At 35.5% G+C, this 24017-nt stretch overlaps 3 protein-coding genes across 8 annotated transcripts; 1 reads left to right on the forward strand and 2 right to left on the reverse strand.

Moving 5' to 3' along the window:
- Window positions 1-3205: 3205 nt before the first annotated feature.
- On the forward strand, window positions 3206-6903 carry LOC125192035 (GDSL esterase/lipase WDL1-like). 2 transcript variants are annotated; one of them, XM_048089488.2, is made up of 7 exons: window positions 3206-3380; window positions 3927-4780; window positions 5043-5120; window positions 5416-5556; window positions 6115-6191; window positions 6282-6431; window positions 6522-6903. In XM_048089488.2, the coding sequence occupies exons 2-7, from the start codon at window positions 4670-4672 to the stop codon at window positions 6760-6762; spliced, it is 798 nt and encodes a 265-aa protein (XP_047945445.1). In that variant the 5' UTR covers window positions 3206-3380; window positions 3927-4669; the 3' UTR covers window positions 6763-6903. The 2 variants fall into 2 exon arrangements, with proteins under 2 accessions (XP_047945445.1, XP_047945446.1); XM_048089489.2 differs by having other exon boundaries at window positions 3207-3380; window positions 4632-4780.
- A 700-nt stretch (window positions 6904-7603) lies between these two features.
- Window positions 7604-9979, reverse strand: LOC125196706 (uncharacterized). 2 transcript variants are annotated; one of them, XM_048095318.2, is made up of 3 exons: window positions 9433-9979; window positions 8640-8831; window positions 7604-8123 (listed from the first exon to the last, which is right to left on the reverse strand). In XM_048095318.2, the coding sequence occupies exons 1-3, from the start codon at window positions 9926-9928 to the stop codon at window positions 7882-7884; spliced, it is 930 nt and encodes a 309-aa protein (XP_047951275.1). In that variant the 5' UTR covers window positions 9929-9979; the 3' UTR covers window positions 7604-7881. The 2 variants fall into 2 exon arrangements, with proteins under 2 accessions (XP_047951275.1, XP_047951274.1); XM_048095317.2 differs by having other exon boundaries at window positions 7604-8126.
- A 10820-nt stretch (window positions 9980-20799) lies between these two features.
- Window positions 20800-23693, reverse strand: LOC125196771 (E3 ubiquitin-protein ligase AIRP2-like). Of its 4 annotated transcripts, XM_089070236.1 has the most exons (7): window positions 23347-23693; window positions 22470-22620; window positions 22278-22344; window positions 21967-22201; window positions 21245-21451; window positions 21118-21154; window positions 20800-21021 (listed from the first exon to the last, which is right to left on the reverse strand). In XM_089070236.1, the coding sequence occupies exons 1-7, from the start codon at window positions 23439-23441 to the stop codon at window positions 20971-20973; spliced, it is 843 nt and encodes a 280-aa protein (XP_088926362.1). In that variant the 5' UTR covers window positions 23442-23693; the 3' UTR covers window positions 20800-20970. The 4 variants fall into 4 exon arrangements, 3 of the variants coding, with proteins under 3 accessions (XP_088926362.1, XP_047951348.2, XP_088926363.1); XM_048095391.2 differs by having other exon boundaries at window positions 20800-21154; window positions 23347-23691; XR_016137835.1 differs by having other exon boundaries at window positions 20908-21021; window positions 21118-21451; window positions 23347-23691.
- Between the last annotated feature and the right edge of the window lie 324 nt (window positions 23694-24017).

The raw sequence follows: 24017 nt of genomic DNA on the forward strand, positions 1-24017 counted from the left end.
GAAATTTTTAGTTTTTGGGTGCTATGGTTTTCTTTTGCCCAATAATCGTGGCCTAAGGAAAATTGATGGTGGATTTTGAATAGTTTGTGAAGTTGTACCGTTTTCATCTAAACCGCAACTGCTCCTGAGTCGAAGAGGAATGAATACAGCTCGTAGCCTTGTTCCTTCTTGTCTAGCCTAAACTACTTCAGTGTACAAACAGTCACAGTCACATAATTCTTTGGTGTTGTGTGGGCGTATTGTGTTCATGAGTAGATACCTTGTGTCCAATTTGGTGTTTAGATGTTTATATGGTTTGATTGTTGATGTTATGGTGATTAGATGCTACCTTTACCATAAACTTGTTGGTGTCTTCTTCTAAACCAAACGAACTGCTCATGAAGCTTTTGGTTATTAATGAGGTTTGTTAAATTATTTTGGTAGGATGGTTAACGACAGACAGAAAAAAAGGAAGGAGACGGAGGCAGTGGTCCTGTTGACCGCGGTTCGTGGCCCTGTTGTCCGAACCCAGCAACAAGATTTGCTGGCCCTGTTGACCGCGGTTCGTGGCATGATTTCTTCACAGAACAGGAGATGGGGTGGTCGTGCAGCCGTCGTATACCACATGAACACAAAAGTGTCCAGCCAAGTACAACGTCTGGACAGACTATACAAGCTAACTGACCACGAACTGCATCAACAATCTCAGAATGGACCGCAACACATTTGGGTGGTTGTGTCGTATTCTCTGAGAAAGGTCCGGACTAGTAGACCAGAGATATGTCAGCGTCGAGGAGCAGGTTGTCATGTTTTTTTAGCACCCTTGCGCACCACAAGAAAAATTGGATTGTTGGATTTGAATTCATAAGGTCTGGATACACTGTCAGCCGTTACGTTCACCAAGTATTGCGTGCTATTATCCATCTACACAGTGTCCTATTAGTGAAACCGAGTCCAATTGATCATACGTGCGACGATCCACGCTGGAAATGGTTTAAGGTAAACGTAAACCATTTAGAAATATGTTCAGCATTTTGAGCTATGTTTTTTTCATAAGTTACTCATGAATCCGGTATACGAACGATGCAGGGATGCCTTGGTGCTTTAGACGGCACATACATCAACGTACGTGTGAGCCTGTCTAACGCACCTCGGTATCGATCACGCAAAGGGAAGATATCTACAAACACGCTTGCGGTGTGTGATAGGTTCCTACGTTTCGTTTACGTCTTGCCGGGATGAGAGGGTTTAGTTGCTGATTCCCGCATTCTTCGTGATGTTGTGTCTCGTCCCAACGGACTCAAAGTCCCTTGAGGTATTACTTTAAAAGTTTGTATTTGGTCGGTTTTTACAATTGTTAACAGTTGCTCTTAAATCTAAGTATTTATTGGCATCATAAAGTTTGTATGTTCCACATACAGTTTGTTAGAAAACATACTACTTAAGCCGATATAGTGTTCATTGGAGCACCGTTTATTGGAGCATTGTTTAAACCTTGCAGGAACATACTACTTGTGCGACTAACGGTTATGCCAACAGTGAAGACTTCCTTACACCTTTTAAGGGAGTCAGGTACCATCTAAAGGAATGGGGTCCACAAAATCAGAGGCCGAGTAGTCCACGAGAACTCTACAACATGCGGCATACCATGGCACGAAATGTGATTGAGCGGGCATTTGCTATCTTGAAGATGCGCTGGGCCATATTGCGCAACGCTAGCTTTTACCCCGTTCGGACTCAGGGCCGTCTGATCATGACATGATTCCTCCTGCACAACTACATATGAGGGGAGATGTCTGAGGACCCTGTCGAGCATGAATTGGATGCAACTGGGGTTGGAGGGGAGCTAGCCGATGGCATGGAAGAATAAGGGGGGCAGGCTGGTGAAGAAGTTGACTATATTGACACGATTGATTCCACCCCGGAATGGAACCCTGCTCCTCACGTTTACTCCATGAGCGTCGCGTTCGTTCACCCTTCACCTTGTCGTTGTGTCCACGAGTCGCAGTACTTGAAAAATAGCTTATCATATAATCGCGCCAACCTAAACCGTTACAAAGCGAGCGACAACAGATGGGTAAACGGAAACACTATACCCGACGGACTTCCATCGTAGGTGAGCTTGCGCTTCCCCTTCGAAGCCATCAAAGCAGATGCAATTCGACAGTGAGGTATAGAGTGCAGTGGCGATGGCAAAGGGTATGCGAAACTGTGCTTATATGGTAGGAAGGAGCTGGATATGGCGGCAAATTCGCATATGATACGCGCCAACTGTGAGAATCTATTTTGCAGAGGGGGGTGCTGAGGTAATCTCATCTCCAAAAGTATTGACAATTATGTCTTCATAATATTTGTTAATGTTTTTCATGAACATGTAAGCATTCTACCAAATGATAGAGTAGCCAATATTAAGTAATAGTAATCAATATGTCTTTGTCTACCAAATGAGGAATTAACACACATAACATTGTTCGTAATATCTGGAAAAGGAGTTATCAGGTTACTCCGGAAAAACCCTTAATTTGAACCAAACTAATTATGAGTGTTTTAAAACTGTTTGTTTTTAAAGAAAGGGTATCAAACTTAGTTTTTAAATAAAAACACTAACCTAATAGCAATGTTTTAAACGGTGTTAAAAAAGAACTTTAATAGATGTATTAATTTAATATATTAATCAAATTTTTTGTATGATTCATATAAATTTAAAATTTTTTTAACTAATTTGAAACATTGATGAAACATTTTGAATATATAGTATAATTTCCCCAAAAAATCAAGCTGTATATATACATGTAGTTACTTTTAATTATAGCGCGTGATTTTATTACAATGACAAAATTTATGTCCATTTAATTAGTCATTTGAAAGTTTGATTACGAAGTATCTTACAAAGTGTCGAGAAAGTGAAAAAAAAATGGAGTAATGTTTTTCGGATAATTTTATGAAGAAGAGTATTAATGTATAATAAATTCATCCTTTGTTTTATTAGCTACGTATAATTATATAGCTATCCATTTGAATGATTACTCATTTTCTTAAATCTGCAAATTTAAATTTCAGAATTTACTAAACTATTATAAAAAGGTGAAACATATAAGGTAGAGTGTATGTGTGTTTATCTTTATTCTAATAGAATACTTTCTTCATTGTCGAATACCACGTCTTTCCCAACAAAAAAGAAACATATTCCTACAAGGTGGTTCACGTTTTTCCCCCAATCAAATGAAAATATAAAAAGCCCCAACCCCAAACCCAAAACTTATGAAAAACCCATTTAAAACAAATTGGGTTGGTTGCTTTGAAGATAATCAAACACCACGCAACCTCCATTATTTTTATCTACTCCTGCTCTGCTCAACGCCTCCACTCCAGTGAGGCAGTGACTCAATCTATCTTCAAAGGTTTGTGTATTTATTTTAGTTTTATTGATTGGGGAAAAGCTGCTTCAATCATACGTACTACATGATTCCATACTCATTTATTCTACTGTGATACTGATACATGAATATGCTCAAAATTCTACATCTCCGACTTCGATTCGATTAATTGCTTACCTTTGTTTGATTAACCCAATTTTTTGGGGAAAGTATCCACTATCCAATTCGTGTTGTTATATATGAATGCTTTTGTCTCTTCTTTCATTTGGGCTTAATATAATCGAGATAGTGTTTGCAAAATTTCATTTTTGATTTACAAAGTCCCATCCTCAGTGACTACCTAATTCGAGTGTTCTAGTATTATTTCAGTTGTAAAAATTGAACTTGGGACCTAAGTTCATTAGAGTTGGAATGATAATTGTTTGTAATATTTGAATTACTACTATATGATTCGATTAAGTTATTTAAATGTGGCTCATCCCAATTAAACGTTGAAGTTTAATCTGTAAACGTTGAAGTTTAATGTTCTTGCTTAGTTAATTTGTTTCATTTATATACTTTCTTTTTCAGGTATTGCAACTTCATTATCTCAAGCCTTAACCAATTAATAAATCACCATTACTTATTGTCACTTGGAAGATATTGAAGAAGATTTCCATATTTAAAAGTACTATGGACATTGACACATTATTACGTAATATTTAAAATTAAAAGCTAGTTTATTTGTTGATTTATTTTTTATAATTCTTGGAGATTTAGTGGATATTATGAAAAATATATTTTTTCAAGCCTTGGATGATGTTATATTTGTTTAGGTTGATGGATGCTAAACTTGTTATGGCTTTTTCAGTTTTTTGGTTATTCGGTTTTTCAGTTTTTCTGAATATTTATGTAATTTCGTTTTTTTTTTGTTTTGTTTAGTTTTTATGTTTATCAGTTTAGGGTTTTTGATTAATTTAGTTCTGTTTGGTTTTGATTTTATAAAAATTTTGAGTTTTCGGTTCGATTCTGTTCGATTTGAAAAAAAAATTAACAGAAAACCGAACACTCATCCCTAGATATTCCATAAAAACCAGAGCTGGTGTGGGAATATTTTTATATTAGTACTACATAGTAGTTGTCTCTTGATAATAAACTTGCACTCCCTTGACATTCCATAAAAAGCAGAGCTGGTGTGGGAATATTTTTTACTATATTAGTACTACATAGTAGTTGTCTCTTGATAATAAACTTGCACTCTCCCTGTTTCTCCCTCACACACTCACTCCCACTCAGTCTCTCTCCTGTGATTACACTCACGGAGGAGAGAAGATATGGTTGGGCCGGGACGACCACAATTTGTGCTATTTGGATCATCGATAGTTCAGCAAAGTTTCTCCAATGGAGGATGGGGAGCTATTCTTACTGATCTCTATGACCGTAAGGTATTTATTTCCATCTTCTTCTTTTTCAATTTTCAGAAAGGAATTTTCTCAGCTGCTGAGATTTTGTATGTAGTATTTTCTTAGAGATTTGAAGTTGAATTTTATGTCGGATGATGGAAAACAAAATAGATAGTAATAGCTACTCAAAATGTGCGAGGCTAAGTTTTTTATGTCATTTTTTTTTTTGCAAAAGGATACGAGATTGTAGATTCAGTTAATTTGATTGTTTTAGTTATTGTCCTTATTTTTGTGAATTTTTTAGGCAGACATAGTTCTGCGAGGATATTCTGGCTGGAATTCGAGGCGCGCTGTTCAAGTATTGGACCTAGTTTTCCCAAAGGTATCTTCTCGAATGATGGTTGAATATGCCACATATTTTTATTTCTGTATATCTATTTTTATGCGTATTTTTGACTGTTTGTATGTAAGCACGTATGCATGTACGTATGTATAAGTTGAGATAGATCCGTGTGATCTATTGGTAATAAGAATGAGATTCATTGGCTACGATGATGAAATTATATCTTAATTAATCAATTAAACTTAGCAGCATTGATTTTTTTCAAATTGTTTGTGACCTTTATGCTTCTATCGGTTTGCATCTTATGTTTTTCTGTAATTCAAACTTTGTTCAGGATGCAGAGGTTCAGCCTTCATTGGTTATAGTGTATTTTGGTGGGAATGATGCAGTGCACCCTCATCCTAGTGGCTTAGGTGTTCATGTTCCTCTTCCTGAATATATTGACAACATGAAGAAGATCTATTTTCATCTCAAGGTAAGCCAATGCTTCTTTCATCTACTCTTCTTTGTAGAAATGTATTCTCTATGGGTTACAGGTTTGTACCAGATGTATGAACTGATTACCGGATGTTCAAATGGTTTCGTTGTACAATATGATCTGCAGGAATTGTCATAACCAAGCAACTTTTTGTTATTAATGGTTTTACTTTTTGATCAAGATAAAATGATTGATGAAGGCTATGTATTTGTATGGAAAAGAAAGCTTAAGTTCAAAACTAGGCATGTGGAATGTCTTTCAACTAGGCCTGTTATTTCGAATAGGGACAAAAAGGTCTAGTGAGCTTGCACTTCATCTTGATGCAACCTTAGAACGCTTGTTAATTAATGGTTGAGATGTAGGATCTTTAAACAACAAGATTATTCTAGTTATGATATGGATGTGAATATGCCGTAGTGTTGTCTTTAAAGTTCTGTAGTATTTAATACTATGTTGTCAGTAGTTTGAAACGACCTGCAATATATAAGTTTATTTACTGATTTCAAACTACATCAATGTCATGCGTTCTCAATTAACAATTGGCACTATTTACAGAGTCTTACAGATAAGGTCCGAGTAATTTTTCTTACTTCGCCTCCCATCAATGAAGCACTGATTCGTGAACATTTTGGGTGATTTGCACTTCCTTTATCTATTTTCCTCATATTTGTCTTACCACGCCATAAATCTAATGTTGCTCTTCCCTGTCTCTCTAAAAACAGTATTTTACATGACAAACAAGTCCGGAAAAATGAAACATGCCGTAGATATGCTGATGCTTTAGTGGACTCTTGCAAGCAGTTAGACGTTAAAGTTGTCAACCTTTGGACTGCCCTTCAGCAACGAGAAGATTGGGCAACAACTTGCTTAACGTAAGTTTGTGCTCCACGATTTACACTTTCCTATGTATCTGCAATTTTGTCCTTGTATACAGCGTTCAAACAATCAATTGGTACGTGCAGAGATGGAATCCATTTTACATCGGAAGGGAGCCAAATTGTGGTGAAGGAGATTCTGAAGGTTATAAAAGAGGCTGACTGGGAACCTAACCTCTTTTGGGAGTCGATGCCGATTGAATTTTCTGAAGATTCGCCTTATTACATGGTTCATCCTTACAATAATGGTAAGACCACGAACGCCTCTTTTGGCATCTCTAGTTGGAAAATCAAGTGGACTGCTGATAATATTCGCTCAAAGCTTTGAAACATTAAGGGCTTTTAGTACTAATCCATCATAAACTCTTATGTATTATACGATTGATTGCTCACTCAACTATTTATGATTTCATGGAATGTAATCCAACATATGTTGCATTGTGTATGATAAGATTATAATTTTGATAAATTGAGTGTAAGTTTGGTGGTTTGGTAATTCAAGAGGAAACAAATTCGAGAAAATCAAGGTTGCATGTAACTGAGGGAATATTATGTGATAAAATCATTGTGTTTCTGTAAATAATTACTAGATTATTGGCAGAAATACGAGGAAACAAAGAAACAAAATTTAACAACAAAAATTGGAAATCAAATTTAATACTATTAAAGGAGTTTAAGTTGAGTAGAGGAGAACACTCTTCCCACAAAACAATAAACTCCAGAATGCTCTCTTAATGGTGCATTTGTCTTTTAATGAAAAACGAGTTCCTTTGGCGAATAAGGTGTCTCAAACCCACTAGACACCAATTAACTTGACGGAGTTTTGAGAATAAGATGAGTATGCACCTTAAGAAGCTAAGTTTGAAAGACATGAAGATATGTTGTGTTGTATTATGTTGTTTGTATTCTTTTCTCTCGAAATCCCACGCCTAGGAAAACATTGAAGGTCTCACCATCAAGTCTTATAGCAGTTACGACTATAACCGAAAGGCCAAAGGCCTTATCAACGATAATTTCCAAAATAGTTGAACTAATTCAAGCATGAAACATGAAAACGATTTTGACGAAATTCTTGCTTCATCAATTTATATATAGTCATGCATATAAAGGCTGTCACATGATAAATTACAATGATCAAATTAACATCTATGATTTGATTAGATGAGGGAAAAGAAAAAGGAAATGAGTTCTAATATTTCACAATACTCAAAATTCCAAATTCATAGCCAAATACACTGGGTGAACAAAACAACATAGTACAACATAGCTACTACATGTCTACGTCTGTCCAAAAAAGAAAAACCTCATTTACATATACACAAATAGAATAAAAGAAACAGTTCATAACTTACCTACTTGTGTTGGATTGTATCCTATAATGTTGCAGCAAATTATCTAAGATTTTTTTTTTATCTTTTGAAGGTTTGAAAAAAAAATAATATGGGGACTAGGCTGCACTATTAAGTTGTATATACTGATTGGACGAATTTTGCCTATGCAATCTAATTTCGTTGTTCACCTTCTTGATGAATGCCTCGACTCGCTGGTGCAACTCGTCCACACTTGGCGATACCGCTTTCTCAATCATCAACATCGACGTTGATTCAATCTGTGTCTGGCTTGCATTTTCCGTTATCCTCTTCCACGCACTCTCTAGCGTCTCGTATTCTTCCTCCCTCGCCTCAACTCCTGCTAAATGATCACTACTACTGTTATTTTACTTTCCTAATGAAATGAATTGGAATTTTATGATTATAACATAAGATTCCAATTGCATTGAATTGGATGGAATAAGATCTCGAAAAAGCATGTCCTACTCTGCAAACTCCCATTTGACATAACAATATTTATTTTTATTGGATAAATAACTATTTTCTCTGTTTGCCAATATTCATCTTTTTTATGTGGCTCAGATTTTAAGCATTGTGAAGATTTTTAAAGTAAAATTTGGTAAAATATAACTTTCAGTTTTATGGATTATGAGTTAATGAAATGTAACTTTAAAATACACCAAATTGTTTAATTGTAAAGTAAGAAGACAGTAACTATTTATTGTGATCGATTGTATGAAAAGAATAAAGCGACTTTTTTTTTTATCATAGATAAACATATCGAACGTCGCCGTCACTCTTAACAATAATAAATCTTCAACAACATCAACATTAATTAGGACGTGAATGAGTATATGATGCGAAATAGACTTACTTGGTGGAATGTTTCCGATTTGATTCTGCGGCGATAGTGAGTTGCACGTCAACGATCGATCCAGGTACGCCTCAATTCGCCGGTTCGAGTTTCTCCGACTCCGCGGCGACTCACGCTCTCTGAAGCTCTTCGATTTCCGCGTGTGTCGATAAGGCGCCAGCCGTTCCGGAACTTCATCGAGAGCGGCCTTTCCTGTCACAATCGCCTCCATAAATCACTTTTTTTTTTTTTTTTGTAAAGCAAATTACACTCTTCTTTGTTTATGCATAAATGTTGGAAAATGGCGCGCCAAGTAATTTAAATACCAGAGATAAATTGATGAAATTCAAGCTAAAAAATCCGAATTCGACAAATAAGATACGAAATTTTCGGAGATGATGAAAAATCAATATACGATCAATTCTTCAAATTTTCATTTGGTCCTGAGATGGAAATAACACGTAGTTAAGAACTATACAAAATTAAACCAATCGTTACACTGTATTCAAATATAGATCTATAACCTCAAGTAATACTTTAAAGCGAATGATCATATTTAAGGAGTAAATAACGATTCATTTAGTGGATAATTTTACAATTTACTTATAATATCTTATCGGATAAAACACGTATACGGTGGAAATATTTCGAATTATGGTGCATGCGTAATTACTTAGAAGAACCTAAACGGCGTCGTTGACTCCGAATAATAAATTAGTAATATTCGGGGTAATATAAAATATTAAATTCTGGATTCAAGGAATTTTCTGAAAATAAAAATAATAAAAAGCAGAAAATGAAAAAATCAACTTACTCTCAGGAACGTTTCCTGTTGGATCCACCGGCGAGAATTTCTCTGGCAACGGGTGATTGTACGTCAAAGTACTGCCGTCCAATGCGTTGTCCTCGCCTTCATCTTCTTCCGCATCGGCGCCGACTTCCAAACCATTCACCATCACCGGTTTCAGGTCCATAACCGCATCTTCACTCTCGTACGCCTCCGGTACCTCCGCCACATCCCTGACCTCCGGCGGAGGTGAGTAATCCGCATAATACGCCGGCGGAGGAGTTTTGACAGAAATCAGGTGCTGCGATCGAGTCGCCGGCGGAGGCGTCTGGCTCCGGCAGAATCGCGACGCGGTGGCGATGGCGATGATGATGCCGTTGATTAGGATGTGCAAATACGGCGGCCTCAGCCATGGCAGAACCAACGACCATATCGCCGGAATTACATTCACTGCCATAGCTATGGAAATTATAGCGCCAGCTGAAACTAAAACCGCCAAAATCATGATAATTGTGGATTTCATTTGAATATGAATTTCTTGTTTTGAATTTGTGTGGGAATGTACTGAATAGTGAATATAGGTTGCTTGAAGTCAAGCGCAGAAGGGAGATATATAGGCAGTGTATTTGGGCCGTTTTTCTAAATGGGCCTAAAATTAGTATATGGGCCAATTGCTAATTGGTCAATAGTGTTACTGGGAGAGCGATAATAGTGGTAGACTCTGAGAACTGAATATCACAGCCTCACAGCACACGTCATGTTTTTGCTCACCTTAATTAACATAGGATAATATCTAAAAAAATTGAAATTAAAATAAATATAGGTTCACATATTTACACACGTACTGAGTGGATTTGGTGGAAATTATGGTTAACTACTGACTTTGGATATTGTTCTAGGATCAGAGAGTAATTAATATCACCTTTATCAAATTACTTCAACATCTTGTATAGTAGGCTAAATTAAAATAAAAATAGATGGATTTGTAGTTCAATTTAGCTGTGTTTGCCGTTTGAGAATGTGCACAATTTTTTGACGTACAAGTATTACATGACATATTATATTACTGAAGTTCAACGATGTGTGATGTGTTCTATTGAAAAAAATACGAGGTGTGACGTCAATGGGAAGTGCTCGTGTACTAAAGAAACATAGAAACAACATATACATTAATGGGTGGGTGACTTTGTGTGACTAAGAAGATCTATATAAATTTTGATAATATAGTGAAATTAATTCCTTGGAAAATTGACTGGGCAGTTAATATTGTGATTTAGGTTTATAGTGTTACATATTATCATGAGTGGTTGGTTTTAATTTGAAAATTTATAATTTGGTTTATGACCTGACAAGTAATATCAAAATCACAAAATCGATATGGGTCACTATTGGCTAAGTGATTTAGATTTGTATAGTTGAATATTATCCGTAGTTAGTTTTAGTTTGATAGTATGCTTGATCAATCAAAATCACAAAATTGATAGGCCACTAACGGTTGAGTGATTTAGATTTGTAGTGTAACATAATTATGAGTAGTTATTTTTATTTGATAATTCGTGTTTGGTATGCATCTGACATATTCAATCAATTATAGAACACCAGATATGCATATGTTAAGTTTTATAAAACCGAAGAACATGCATAGTGCACGGGTAATTAATGAATATAAGATTTTTGTTAACATGGAGTTATGCATGTCTGCATACGTGTTCACATGGAGAAAGAGATGTAAGATTTTTGTTTTTCAGTTGTTTCGTTTATTGATCAATTCATTTGTTTAGCATGTAATCTAATTTTAACGTGACAATAGTTGGTTTGGCTATAATTTTTCGAGGTGATTTGGCAAAGTTAATACAAACGTACAGAGAAAATGTATTAGTGCATTTGTGCTGGATATGTACTAGTAATAGAAAATAGTAATAAAAAGATAGTAGGATATTTTGTAATTGCGGTATATTTATTATACTGGTAATATGGGATGCGTATTTTTTCTAATCACCGCATAAGTTTATTTTACTGATAAAATTAATAGCCTTGGAAGAAATCGGCAAATACTCTAATTAATAATCATTATACTTTGAAATTATTTTGCAATTGCGCCATGATCTTGTAATTGTAGTTTGGCCATGTTGAATTACATGATCTTGTAATTCAATTAAAACTTGGCCAGCTAGTTTAAACTTTAAGGGGCTTCTTGGAATGGTGGAATAGAATGTGATTCCTACTTCCATTCTATTCATTTGCTTGGTTTGATGGAATGAAGGAGTGAATGGATGAAAATGCAAAGGAAATCCAAGAAAATTGACATTCCATTCATATCTTCATTCCATTCCACCCTCGCTCCATTCCATCATACCAAGCATGTCAAACCATCTTCGATAATTTTTAGACAGCATTGTTTCAGAGGTTTGAATGAATGAAATAGTTGGCTGCGGATATGCAAAGAATTAAGAGAGAAATTTTAAACTATACTTTTGGTTTGAAAAAGGAAATATAATATACCAAGGTTGAAAAAGGAAAATATTGGTATATCCAATCCAGGATAGAATCTGGGAAATGGACCCGCCATATTTTGTGGCGTTACAGAGTTGGTTGAAACAATATTTGGGACCATAGCACTTAAATGAAATGGGTTTATTTGAAATTTGGCGTAACCACGTAACCCACCTATTATTAAATGATCAAATTTAGTGCTCTAAGATTTAGGTTGATTTTTAATTCATTTTCTGCCTTTTCCTTTATCTGGATTTGACTTATGTTAGATTGATGATGGAGGTTGATTGGCAGTGACCACCGACTAACATAAAGTATGGAGGTGTTTTGTGTGTGAGGTAAGTTATAACTCAAGATATTGTAAAAGTACATTCTTTAAATTTAGTTATTCCATATTGTTGAATGCATATTTTGGCAAACTTCTACGTACATAATGTATAGTAGTATTTTTTATCATTGTCCCGAAGCATTTATAAGTAGTACTGTATTTTTTTACAATCCATGATACTCTGCACTCTATATGAGATTTAAAGCAGTGATAACTTTTTCAATAACTTGAGTTACAACTTACCTCACACACGAAACACCTCCATTCCATACCTTATACTAGTCCCGAAGCCTTGAACCAATTAATTGGATATTGATAACCGCCCACCGCCACAGTGTGAGCCACCAATGTACTTTACAATTTTCCATGACCAAATCACTCAAGCATAATATTCTCACTCTCATGTTGATGTGTATTTATATTAATGTAATATTAAATTAACATTACAAATTTAATTATTGTTCCTAAAACTACTATGACAAGAATGTAGTAGAATTATACTCCCTTCATCCACAAATATAACCTATTTATAAATGATATGGATTTTAAAGTGTAAATAGTAAAATAAGAGAAGGAGGAGAAAAAGATGGTGAAAACTGAAAATAAGGTTAGTGGATTGTAGGATCCACACTATTAGTATTTAAAACTTTTTATTTTGAATTAGTCTAATTTTGGTGGACGGCTCAAAATGGTTAAATTAGTCTTCTTTGGTTACGGGGTGAGTAGTATTTTTGAGTCAACCCATAGGGTGAAAGAATGTCAAAAAATCGTCCATAATTATATGGTTTCCCCCAAAATTTTATTTTTCTCTTATTTCGTGGGTATAAGAATATAAAAAATCACCCAAAATTTTCCCATTAAAAGGTAGTTTTTGCATAATCAATTTACAACATCTGGTCGAATGGAATGTGGTGACAAAATCACCTAGCCGAGTATCGCGTGTAACTCATTACACACCAAAAACTCTCATCTCTTGTTCCAAACTTTGCCCCAACTCTATTTCACTTTGATTCTCGGTCTACAAAGGAAATTTAAACCAAATATGAGTAAAAAACATATATGAAACCTAATGGACAAATTAAAATATTTGATTCACATATAACCAAAACGTTATGTTTACTAATGATTCGCATGCATATATAGCATAAGGCTATCCGCAACGCTATCTCTTATCTGTCTCTTAACCGTCTCATCTCTTCACTATTCATGGGCCCCACTGTACTTTTCAGCTCATCTATTAACTAAGAGACAACACCTGCATTCCTCCATCTCTTAACCATCTCTTAACTATTCATTCAATTTTATTTTTTATTTTTAATTCCAACAAATTCAATTAATGAAAACACACTTCATTAAGATAAAATAAATATTACAATTTAAAAGCATAAAAAATAAAAAAAATACATAATTTAAAATCCTAAAAAATAAAAAAAAATACATAATTAAAATACTCTAAATTAAACTATAAAAGCTACTCCGCTGGCGAATCATCATCCCCCGAAGTCGGCGGTGCACCTATACCAAGTTGAGCTCTCATATACTCAATTCCGGCCATATGGGCTGAAACTTGGCCAGGAGTCATGTTTGAAAGGTCCGCCATCATGGCGACCAGGTACATGGACATTCGGGTGTGCGAGCCCATGCCCGTGCCGGAGCCCGAGCCCGAGCCCGATCCCGCCTGGCTTGATTCGCCGCGGCCCCTCCATCTCCCCCTCGCTCTAGCCGCCTTCGCCGGAAGAAGACCCCTCTGCATCATCGGTTGGCGTGCCCTCACGTGAGGTGTTGCCTTTGCCGCCATCACTAGACAAGTAGTGGCCACGCGCCGTGCGCTTCGTGCGTTTCGAGCCCGACTCGACACCGCCAACCCACCTTTCAAGGTGGTGGACTTGCGACCAAACACGACAAGCTTGAAATCTTTGCCGACGTCGTCTTTGAAGACCCACAACGCCGCTCTCATAATGTCGGCTCCACTGGCTCCGCTCTGATAATTCGCCTCTTCTCCCCTGTATATCGCGCAAAATTTTTTGACATCTCTGTCGCATCGGTCCCAATGACTGCGGAGCATCTTCACGTTGCGAGCAACGGTATTCTTCGGCCTTCGTGCGTTGTAAACTTTGGTGACTTTTAGCCAAAAACACTTGTGGGTTTGTTGATTCCTGAAGACAGGATCGCACGAGACGCTGATCTAAGCGTCGTACAGAGCCAACGTCTCATCTTGGCTGTATGGATGACGGGTGTCGTCTCCCACAAGCCACAACCTCTGCCTCCGCTTCCTCCTGTTCCTCCTCTTCCTCCTCAGCATTGACGCCGAGCCTGAGCTGATCCTACTGGAGCCGGAGCCTCCACCTATTGGCCAGTCGGGCAAACTGCGTTCAGGCGCCAAAAAATTCTCCGTAATTTGGGATAATCCCGGCGATTGCCCGTACCTCTGGGGGGGAGGGACGATAGTATGCATCCACATCAAAATGTGGTGTTTGGTACGCCGGCGGGGTGGTCGAGCCTTGGGTGCCCGACGACGAACCGGGAGTACCCAAACAGTTGTACATGCTCGCCCAATCGTTGAACGAGTTCAAGTCGAACCCGCCGGAGCGCCGCCTGTTGGAGCCGCCACTGCTGGAGTTTCCATCGCCGGACATTTTTTCAACAATTTGAGAGTAGTGTTTGTGTGTAAAATGGAAGAGGAATGAGAGTAGTGTTTATTTGTAAAATGGTGAATGGAGTATGGAGTATATTTATAGAATAATAAAAGAAAAAAAAATTTAAAAATTCGACCGTTTGATTTTTTTTTATTATTATTAAATTTGAATTTTTTGAAGTTATATATATAAAAAAAATTATTACGCCATAATTCCGACGCCCACCCGCGGGCCGGCGAGTGGGCGTCACGCAATGCTCCAGCGCGCGCCACGTGGGCGCGCGCATCGTCTCACCAGTTCGAGGCCGGCCTCGCCGGCACGCGTCGCGCGACGAGATGTCTCGTCTCGTCGAGACGAGACGAGCCGAGCCTCGCAACGCTGTCTCAATGCTGGCTCGTCTCGTCGAGACGAGACCGAGCCCGCATCAAGTCAGCGATGCGGATGCTCTAAACTTAAATATTAAAATTCATTCAATTTGACTTAATCTTTGTCACTTAAGACTTCCATAATCGAAGAACTACTGATCTTATAATTTTTAGTACTAACACATACAATGTGACATGAAGGTCAAGTCAAGCTAGCTAACGAATTTATTTCACTTTGTCTCATATTGAAGTTTCTTCTAACTTCTTTGTTTCAATTTTTCGAGCTTTCAATTTGTTCACACTTACACAAAGATTACTGGTCCACATATTTGATAAGGGTAGCTATAGATAATTTGCCGACAATTATTATTATTATTTTTTTATTTGTTATTATTATCTCATCTGATCCTTTTTTTCTCTGATTACCGCTAAAAGTGGGCACCTACTCTTTAGTCAAATTAACTGGAAGTGTCTGTTTGGTTAACTATAAAAGCCAAGCTTCGTAGAAATGGAATTCAATTTTGAAAAAAATATATAAAAATAAAACCATTTAGTGTGTCCAGTTTCATAATAGTATTAATTATATCATGAGGTTTAAATATATCTTAGAATGAATAAAAGAAACCATTATAGTTTACAATCTTTGTTTCTTAAAAATAAAAACTATTTATATTTTGATTATTTACTTAAAAATATAAACTTTCTAAAATTTCTTTTCGAGGAAATTTTTAAACCACATATTACTCATGCACATCAATTATATAGTACGTACAATTTATGCCAATTAAACATCGTAATAATGTAGATTCCACAATTCACTAACATTCATGTCATTTCAAATATTTTTATTTTTTAAAAACGAAGACATTCATGTCATTTATGTTGATCTTATATATATATTACGGTGGGCAGTGTTTTAGCTTAAAATTTTGAACCTTTGCAACTCCCACTAATTATATGCATTTCATTTTCTTAACTTTGAGTAATATTGTTCGTTAAATTGATATGTGTGATGAATGTTAATTACTCTATTTTCTCTATTAATATCAGGTATCCAAACAAACAGTACTAAAATTTCTAATGTAAAAAATACAATTTGATTAGGTGTTGTTAAACAAACCATGCATGATAAAGAATATATCGTGTAAATGCATATTGTATTCAAAATTTGATCACTAGGTGATGAACTGATGCACTCCTTTTTTTAGCAAAATTCATCGGTTTAAATTTATCGAGAAAATTAAACAAAAAAATTGATTTTAAAGTTAAAACAGACGGATGTCGCATAAATCAAATTCAAAAATTCATCACACGTGATAGACTGAGAAGTGAGAACTCATTATATCTGCAACTTGCAATAGAAATAGAATAGTATAGTAAGAAATTTAAGCTTATTACGACAAAGATATTCTAAGTCTTTAACTTACTCTATAAGAATTATGATCAAGACATGTTTGTAACGAAAATTTAGGTAGTTAATGAGAGGGACCCACTATATTTGGATAGGAGCAGTGGGGCCCACAGTCGTTAGTTATCACCGTTTCAAATTTGTAACTGCCATAGACTGAAATTTGGATGCGAGGACGGTGGTGGCAGTGGCAAGTGGCAAAACAAACGGGATGAAAAGAAAAGAATGATACCGCGTTTTTAGGGCACAATATCTTTAATTAAATTAATAATAAAAAAATATTGAAAATGCATATTCTACAAAATCATGGTTGATAATGATGGTCACTCTCCCTCTCTTTAAAGTTTTATAATATGCACTTTTTTCTTGTTATTTACATAAATTTTCTTCTCTCTCCACGTCCGCGCGTAATTAAAATCCTTCTGATTTTGCACGCCAACGACCACTCTTTCAATTACTGAATTATCATCGAATATGATTAAAGATTACGAATTTACAATTGCATACACTTTGGTTCAGAACTTAAATCATAATTAAAAATTAGTGAACTGTAATATAACACACCACCAATTGATTGCTAATTAATCATAAATTCATTAAAAACGAGCGTGTAACCCGCGACAAAAAATTGTCCCATGTATGATTTGCAACCATTTGCGATATTTTTATAGTAATGCCATATGACATTATTTTTGTATAAACTTACACCTTTGAGAGTGCACCGAAACTTTGTCGAATAAATCAATATTTGGAATACATTTAATTAATTTAATTTTTTACAAAGGGTAATTTTTAGTTTCATTGACTATTATGGATTACCTACTTTGACTTCATATTCGATTTAATAGTTACGTACGTGTAAACTTTGGGAAGTGGTTTCAGAATTAACCACCATGTGTATACGCAATTACGTCATACAGTTAGATAATACTTATAAACAATATACATGATGTCACAGTATAATCATACTGTATTGTCAAAAATATATGTTAAAATATTGCTGAACCGATACTGCATTTTTAAAAATTAATGCTAGAATATAATACTACTAGTAGTTTTGAGAAAAACATTTGGACAATCAGTGCAAACTTTGAAGGATGTGTGTGCATGGGCCGGCAACTCTTTAAGCCCAAAATCGCAAACAAGTCCAACATTGTATTACAGTACATTTTTAATTTTTTAAAATTATTGTTTTTTCTCTACCTAAACTAGTATAGCATTATTAGCATTCCATCTTCTGATAAAATGTTTACCTCACAACAAAATATATTTAAAAGAATAGTGTTTCATATTTTATGATGTTGCATCGACCTTACAGCATTAACTCATTATTCAGTCATGTCTCATAATATCGCTTTAGGCCTTGTTTCATTGTTAGGTCTAAAAAAGCCCAGTAACAGCAATTGTTATGCAACTCTTCTTCTTAAGGCTGGCCATCTATAACTATCTAATGGGGCAGATTGCAGAAATGCCATTCAAGATGGTTTAAGCGGGAAATGAAAAAGATTGAGGTGAGTGGAATCTGACAGCCTAGAGCCATGTGCACATTTTAGAAATCTGTCAAAATAGATTGCTTGCAAGAAAACAGAAGTCATTGGGAAGATGTAAAAGCAATGACTCTCAATAAGATTCAAAAATTTGTATAAGTACAATTCAAAAAGAAAACCAGAAAGCTCAATTTTTATTAGATGAACCAAGAAAAATGCCACAAGCGGGGCTGGTGAAGGAGGGGTGACCGGTGAGGCAACGCGGTGGATCCGCGAGGGAATGCAATAGAGCAGCGTGGTAGGCAGAATGAAGGTAATCTTGCGCATTACCATAGCATAAGAAACAAAGTATTGAAACAAAACAAGATAATCTCATATTGCTACACGTGACATAACCATCGCAGGTTGGGAGTTGGGAGTTTGAAGAGGGGTTGTGGGGCGGTCTCTCCATTACCAGTCTTGGTCTCCCATAACAACCCAACGGCTGATTTCACCATAGGCTTGAAGTTTTTTCTCTTGATTTGCCCTCTTCCAAACATAATTTGGGGCGTTGTGTTCCCGATGGCAGATGAAGCAGGGTGAAAGGAAACTATTTTGACAGCGCGATGGAGGACCGGCAAGGGAAGGTGGAAGGCGATGGCGAGGAAGAGCGGTGGATGAGCGGCGAGGAAGGGCAGTGGGCGTGGCGGCGTGACGGCGAGTTCCGCCGATTCAAATAAAGAGAAGAGGAGAGGGAGAGATTGTGAATAAAAAAATCTATAATTAATTTTCGTATAGAGTTCTAAATTAAAATTGGGTGTACAATATTATTGTGGCTTATAAATTTCTAATTTCTGTATAGAGTTCTAAAATAAAATTGAGTATACTACGATATTATTTTGTTTATAAAGTTCTAAATTGGGTGTTACTATATAATTATGTCTTAAAAGTTAGATTTTAATTTTGACTATTAATTTATTAGAACTTTTATAATATATAGTATTTTTAAAGTTAAATCCTTTTTAAACTAAGTAATTAATTTATATACTCCGTAGTACTACTCCATATTGTTTTTGCCTTCTATTTGTGTCAAAATGGAATTCTACTAGAGAATTTAATTTGTCTTCGGTTTGGGTCAAAATTGAAATAATATGCATTTATTGCAAGCTTCTTTTCCGCATAAATTCACAAGCTAAATTCACTAAGTTAATAGTATAAATTATGGAATTAGATGAAATTATATATATTTAAAATTAATCTTAACTTATAAAGTCTGTATGACTTCTTATGATATAAAGAGTGGTGCAAATTGTCACATTATTCAAAACAAACAAGATGTATAATATGATATCGATATTGTAATTAATAAGTAGTTTACTTTTGTATATATATGGCAACAAATAAGAAATTTATCTTTTTTTCAACATTAATAATGGATGTAGTATTTGGCTATGCATGTCAAGTTATGCTATGATCTAAAATTAAACAGTAAAAAAAGTAGTCAACTAAGATGTGATTATTAGGTGATCCAAATTTTCTAACTTGAGAAGTCGAGATCTCAAGTTATTGATTAGTAGTATAGTTTCTTAACATGAATTTATTTTTAAGTTTTATTATATTTGAAGTAAAAATAAAGTAGTAATAATAATATTTATAAAATAATACATTGTATAATATGTGAAGAAAATGGATAAAAACACGATCAAAACAACAAAATAATAACATCTTGGTTGATTATATTATCACTGACAAATAACATACGTAAACATAATATATTTGGAATAAGTAGCGTGAAAAGAAATTCTTAATTTGAATGTGGTTATATCATTTCCAAATAATAGTCATGTAATATAAATTATTTTGGTGTTGTTATTATGGATAACAATGATATTTTAAAAATCATTATTTGAAATATGGTTTGGATTAATGGACATTAAGTTTTATTCTAAAAATATTTTTAGGGTATCCACAACCAATGAAAAGGTTGTGGAGAGTCATGAAAAGGTTGTGGAGCCGTGACTCTGATGTTGTGGGCTGGAGGAGTTAGCGTGATTGGAGGTGGTTGTCGCCGGGGGTACGGGTGAGATAACTCAATTAACAATAACAAAAATCAAGACCAATCGCTTACTCATATTGGATTACTATTTTTAAAATACTATCTTTCGTTCTTCACTTATGAAATTTTGTTTAGTTGAATATTATAAGCTGTGATCAAATTTGTATTGATTAAAGTATGATTGCTAATACTTTAAGGTGTACTAATCTATGGATTTTTTTAAAATTTATATTTAATTATAATATTATGTTATTTATCTAATAAAATGTTATTGTATATACTTTTTATTTTTCAACTTACTCAATGATATCAGTTCTTTCCATCGACTTATTATAAATATGTGATTATTACATGAAAATTATAGGAGCCGTGCATAGCACGGACGATAATACTAGTTACAATATAAAATGTTAGTACTATTATAATTGATAATACTAGTTACAATATAAAGTGGTAGTACTATTATAATTGTCGTTACCGTTATAGTTGGCATATTTTAAAATTAGATCAATTTTGCAATTTGACCCAAAAAAGCATGTCATAAAATGTAATCAACCCAGACCAAAATATTACATTTCTTATAAGTGGGTAAAAGGCCAGTTGTGAACACCCACAAACAAGAAATAATTAGACAGGAAAGAAGGTAACAAACAAAAAGAAAATTATAGACAATATCTCTGAAAGAAACAACTACGTATGCAGTGCTTCGATACACGAATCAAACTGCAATGACACATCTGTCAACCAAGATTGACCTAAAACACTAATTTATTTTCGCAAACATAAGTAGACAAGAATAAGAAGAGTTGTGGACTAATACGAGTAAGACGAGTCCTGCCTAAAGATGCATTCAGAAAGTCCAACCTAGAAGCATTCACTAGTTATTGATACATGAAATGGATACAATCATTCACATTTTCTTTCTCCAATTCTCACATAAAGCAAGGTTGGGTCCATTACCAGTAGTATGATGAACCACTTAAGCTTCCAAATCGAGCTGTATACATGAGCAATCATCGCATAACAATGGTTAAGCATCAGAATACTTGAACTGTATCCAGCCTCAAATAGCAAGCCAGTTAATCACCTTATATGTTTGTTGTAAGCGTTGAATAGTGTATCAGGGATGATCAGAGGCAATTTATCTACATAAGTGAACAACCTCTTCAAATTCTCACTTGTAATAGCTGACATGTCTATTACATCCCTTCCATTCAGAAAGATCCACAGATCACCCGAGTTTACCCTCTTTAGGCTATCACGGCAAAATGGGCATGACTGTGATCTTGAACGCCTGCAATGCAATTAAAACCATTGTAAACTAGCATACAAGAATCTTTTGAAATCATAATCTAATGTTAAACAGTAATGCTTAAAATCCCACATAAGTGAAAATCAAGAAATTCACTCTATCAAGCAGTAGTGGACTAGTGGTGCACCAATAAGCTTACAACAACGTTTGTCTAGAGAAAGGACCAACGGTACTGCACCCTTCAGCATTTAGATGACATGCAGAAGATCCTAATTATTAATTTCCTTTATCATGTGTTAGATAGTATGACACAACTGATTAAAAAGTGCATCGAGGGCTGGAGAGATCGGAAGACACACAACAAGAAATTGTAACAAAAAACAGTGCTAGTTGTTTAGAAACCGAGCAGAACGTGAAATTCTCAATAGATGGTGGAAAGAAGCATGCTACTCCTAATAGTATTTTCTTACAGATCTGTAATCAAAGGCAAACATTGTAGCAATATACTTATCAACATCTAGATACATGAGAGAGAGAGAGAGAGAGAGAGAGAGTACCATTCTCTGTAGCACTTGAGGCACATCTCATGGTTACAGTTTGGCAAAAGTACTTTACTTTTCATCTCCATGCAAATCCCACATTCTTCCTCCCCTTGAAGATTTACTTCTGAGCAATGCTCATGCTTTTCCTCATCTCGTCTCCTGTATCTCTCCATCCATACAGCTTTCTGCCTCTCATCTTCTGAATCAGTAACACCGCTCTGAAGTTGAAGTAAAGAGGGATAAATAACAGCTGGATACAAGATACCACCATCAACTACAAGTCTCATAGGTAAGAACTGTAATCAGCATCAGACCATGAAGCTTACCATAGAATTCCCTAATGCTAGCTTTTCTCTCGTGGGTAGACATAGTGCTGGCGCCATCAACATACACCTATATACCATGATTTCATCACCAACTGGGCGAAATAATCGGGGATGATGTGCATCAAGCAGAAGAAGCACTGAGGATTGAATTCCATTCATGTAATGATCATTACAGGAATCACAATAACTGACCTTGTAAATCAGGATTCTCAACAATCCAAGAGCGCCAGCAAGACGGCAGTCACTCCATTGTACTAGAAAAAGAAAGAAATGCGCTGCAGGGCTGTACGACATTCTCATCTGCAAGCATGCACCGTCATACTCACGTGGAAAATCCGATGCTCTGGAATCACAGGTGGAAAATAATCAAATTCCATGTAAATATATCGAAGTACTTCTACTCTTAACCACACCATCAATGGCCCCAAGAACCCCATCAGATCCAGCTCTATAATCTAACAAATTGATTCACTCAATAATTTCATAAGAAGCACATCCATAACTAGATTAGTTTAATATTACGGGCAAGCTTTTGTTGCATATGTGTGCAGAGACGTTCAAACAGAGAGTCTACAGCCGTTCCAACTTCCAAGGAACGGCTATAAAATAGTTTTGTTTAAACATGAAATGTTACAACAAATGCTTATCCACTAAAATCACAAAGAATATCCAAATCAATAGGCAAAACAAGAGTTTCTATAACCAGAACCACCAAAAATCACCCCTATCAACACAAAAGGCCAATGAGTAACTACAAACCCCAGTAGTTACTCACCTCAGCTATCACATAATGCGTTTAGATTTTGAAATATTCTGAATCTTAGCTGTTGTAACGCATTACACACGATATACGCTGAAAACCAGTCAATATTCACTAATTCCAAACAGAATGAAGGCATAAACAACAATATTCCAGATCACTCCCAAGTCCTAATTCTATCATAAAAATCACAAATACCTCAAATAACTAAAGCAAGTAAAGCAAAAATTATACTCCTACGTGAAACTAAATAGAGCGGTCGAAAAACAAAAATCACGCAATAAAAATTGGGAAAAAGAAACAACTGACAGAGTATTAGCATGCTGGATATCAGCTTCGAGCAGTTTGATCGAATCCCTAAACGAGCGCCGACGCACTGAAGCTCCGCCGCTCACATGCATCATTTCCAATCCCAACAATTTCTCCGCCGATATCAGTATCGATGATCGCCACTCAAAATTCCACAAAAATAGAAATCAGAGCCGAAATGCACAAGAGTAATTTCCGAGATATATTTATCGGTGGTAGCTCTAGAAAGTTTGATTGATTGAGGAACTAGTAAATCGGTGTGCATAAATTTGATAGAATTTTGTCTTAGAGTTCCCTTCTCACTTCTTCGGTGCAATTGCAGACAAAGCTATGAGAGAAGAAGAGGGCACGTGGAGCTTCATTCATATTATTGTATACTCCACTATTTTCATTATATATATTTCATCATTGAAGCGTTTCTTTGTGCACATTCAAAAAAGTGGAGATACGAAATTGATTAAAAAGAGTCAAATTTATATTTAGTCGCTACACAATAAGATTTGCATTTTTATAGGTCTAAACTTTAAAAAATCATGTTCCATAGGTCTGAATTGCAAAATATCATAAGAGTTGACAATTTATTAAATTTGATTGTTTTGTAGTCACTATATTAATTTGATGTTTATATACTACCAGTAGCAGTAAGAGAAAAGAGAGTGACGCGAGAGAGA

Source organism: Salvia hispanica, chromosome 4 (assembly GCF_029641045.1).
Source record: "Salvia hispanica isolate PSC_SH4W2 chromosome 4, Shi_PSC_v1, whole genome shotgun sequence".
NCBI classification, from domain to species: domain Eukaryota; kingdom Viridiplantae; phylum Streptophyta; class Magnoliopsida; order Lamiales; family Lamiaceae; genus Salvia; species Salvia hispanica.

Bases quoted from the DNA above. Each gene is read 5' to 3' on its own strand.
- LOC125196771 (XM_048095391.2), bottom strand. From the start codon at position 23,441: ATGATGCATGTGAGCGGCGGAGCTTCAGTGCGTCGGCGCTCGTTTAGG. The intron at 22,621-23,346 runs GTCAGTTGTTTC...CTGTGATTCCAG, and splicing joins ATCCAGCATGCTAATACTCT to AGCATCGGATTTTCCACGTG. The intron at 22,202-22,277 runs GTAAGCTTCATG...TCTTGTATCCAG, and splicing joins TAGCATTAGGGAATTCTATG to CTGTTATTTATCCCTCTTTA.
- LOC125196706 (XM_048095317.2), bottom strand. From the start codon at position 9,928: ATGAAATCCACAATTATCATGATTTTGGCGGTTTTAGTTTCAGCTGGC. The intron at 8,832-9,432 runs GTAAGTTGATTT...CGATTGTGACAG, and splicing joins AACAGGAAACGTTCCTGAGA to GAAAGGCCGCTCTCGATGAA. The intron at 8,127-8,639 runs GTAAGTCTATTT...GTGATCATTTAG, and splicing joins AATCGGAAACATTCCACCAA to CAGGAGTTGAGGCGAGGGAG.
- LOC125192035 (XM_048089488.2), top strand. From the start codon at position 4,670: ATGGTTGGGCCGGGACGACCACAATTTGTGCTATTTGGATCATCGATA. The intron at 4,781-5,042 runs GTATTTATTTCC...TGAATTTTTTAG, and splicing joins CTGATCTCTATGACCGTAAG to GCAGACATAGTTCTGCGAGG. The intron at 5,557-6,114 runs GTAAGCCAATGC...CACTATTTACAG, and splicing joins AGATCTATTTTCATCTCAAG to AGTCTTACAGATAAGGTCCG.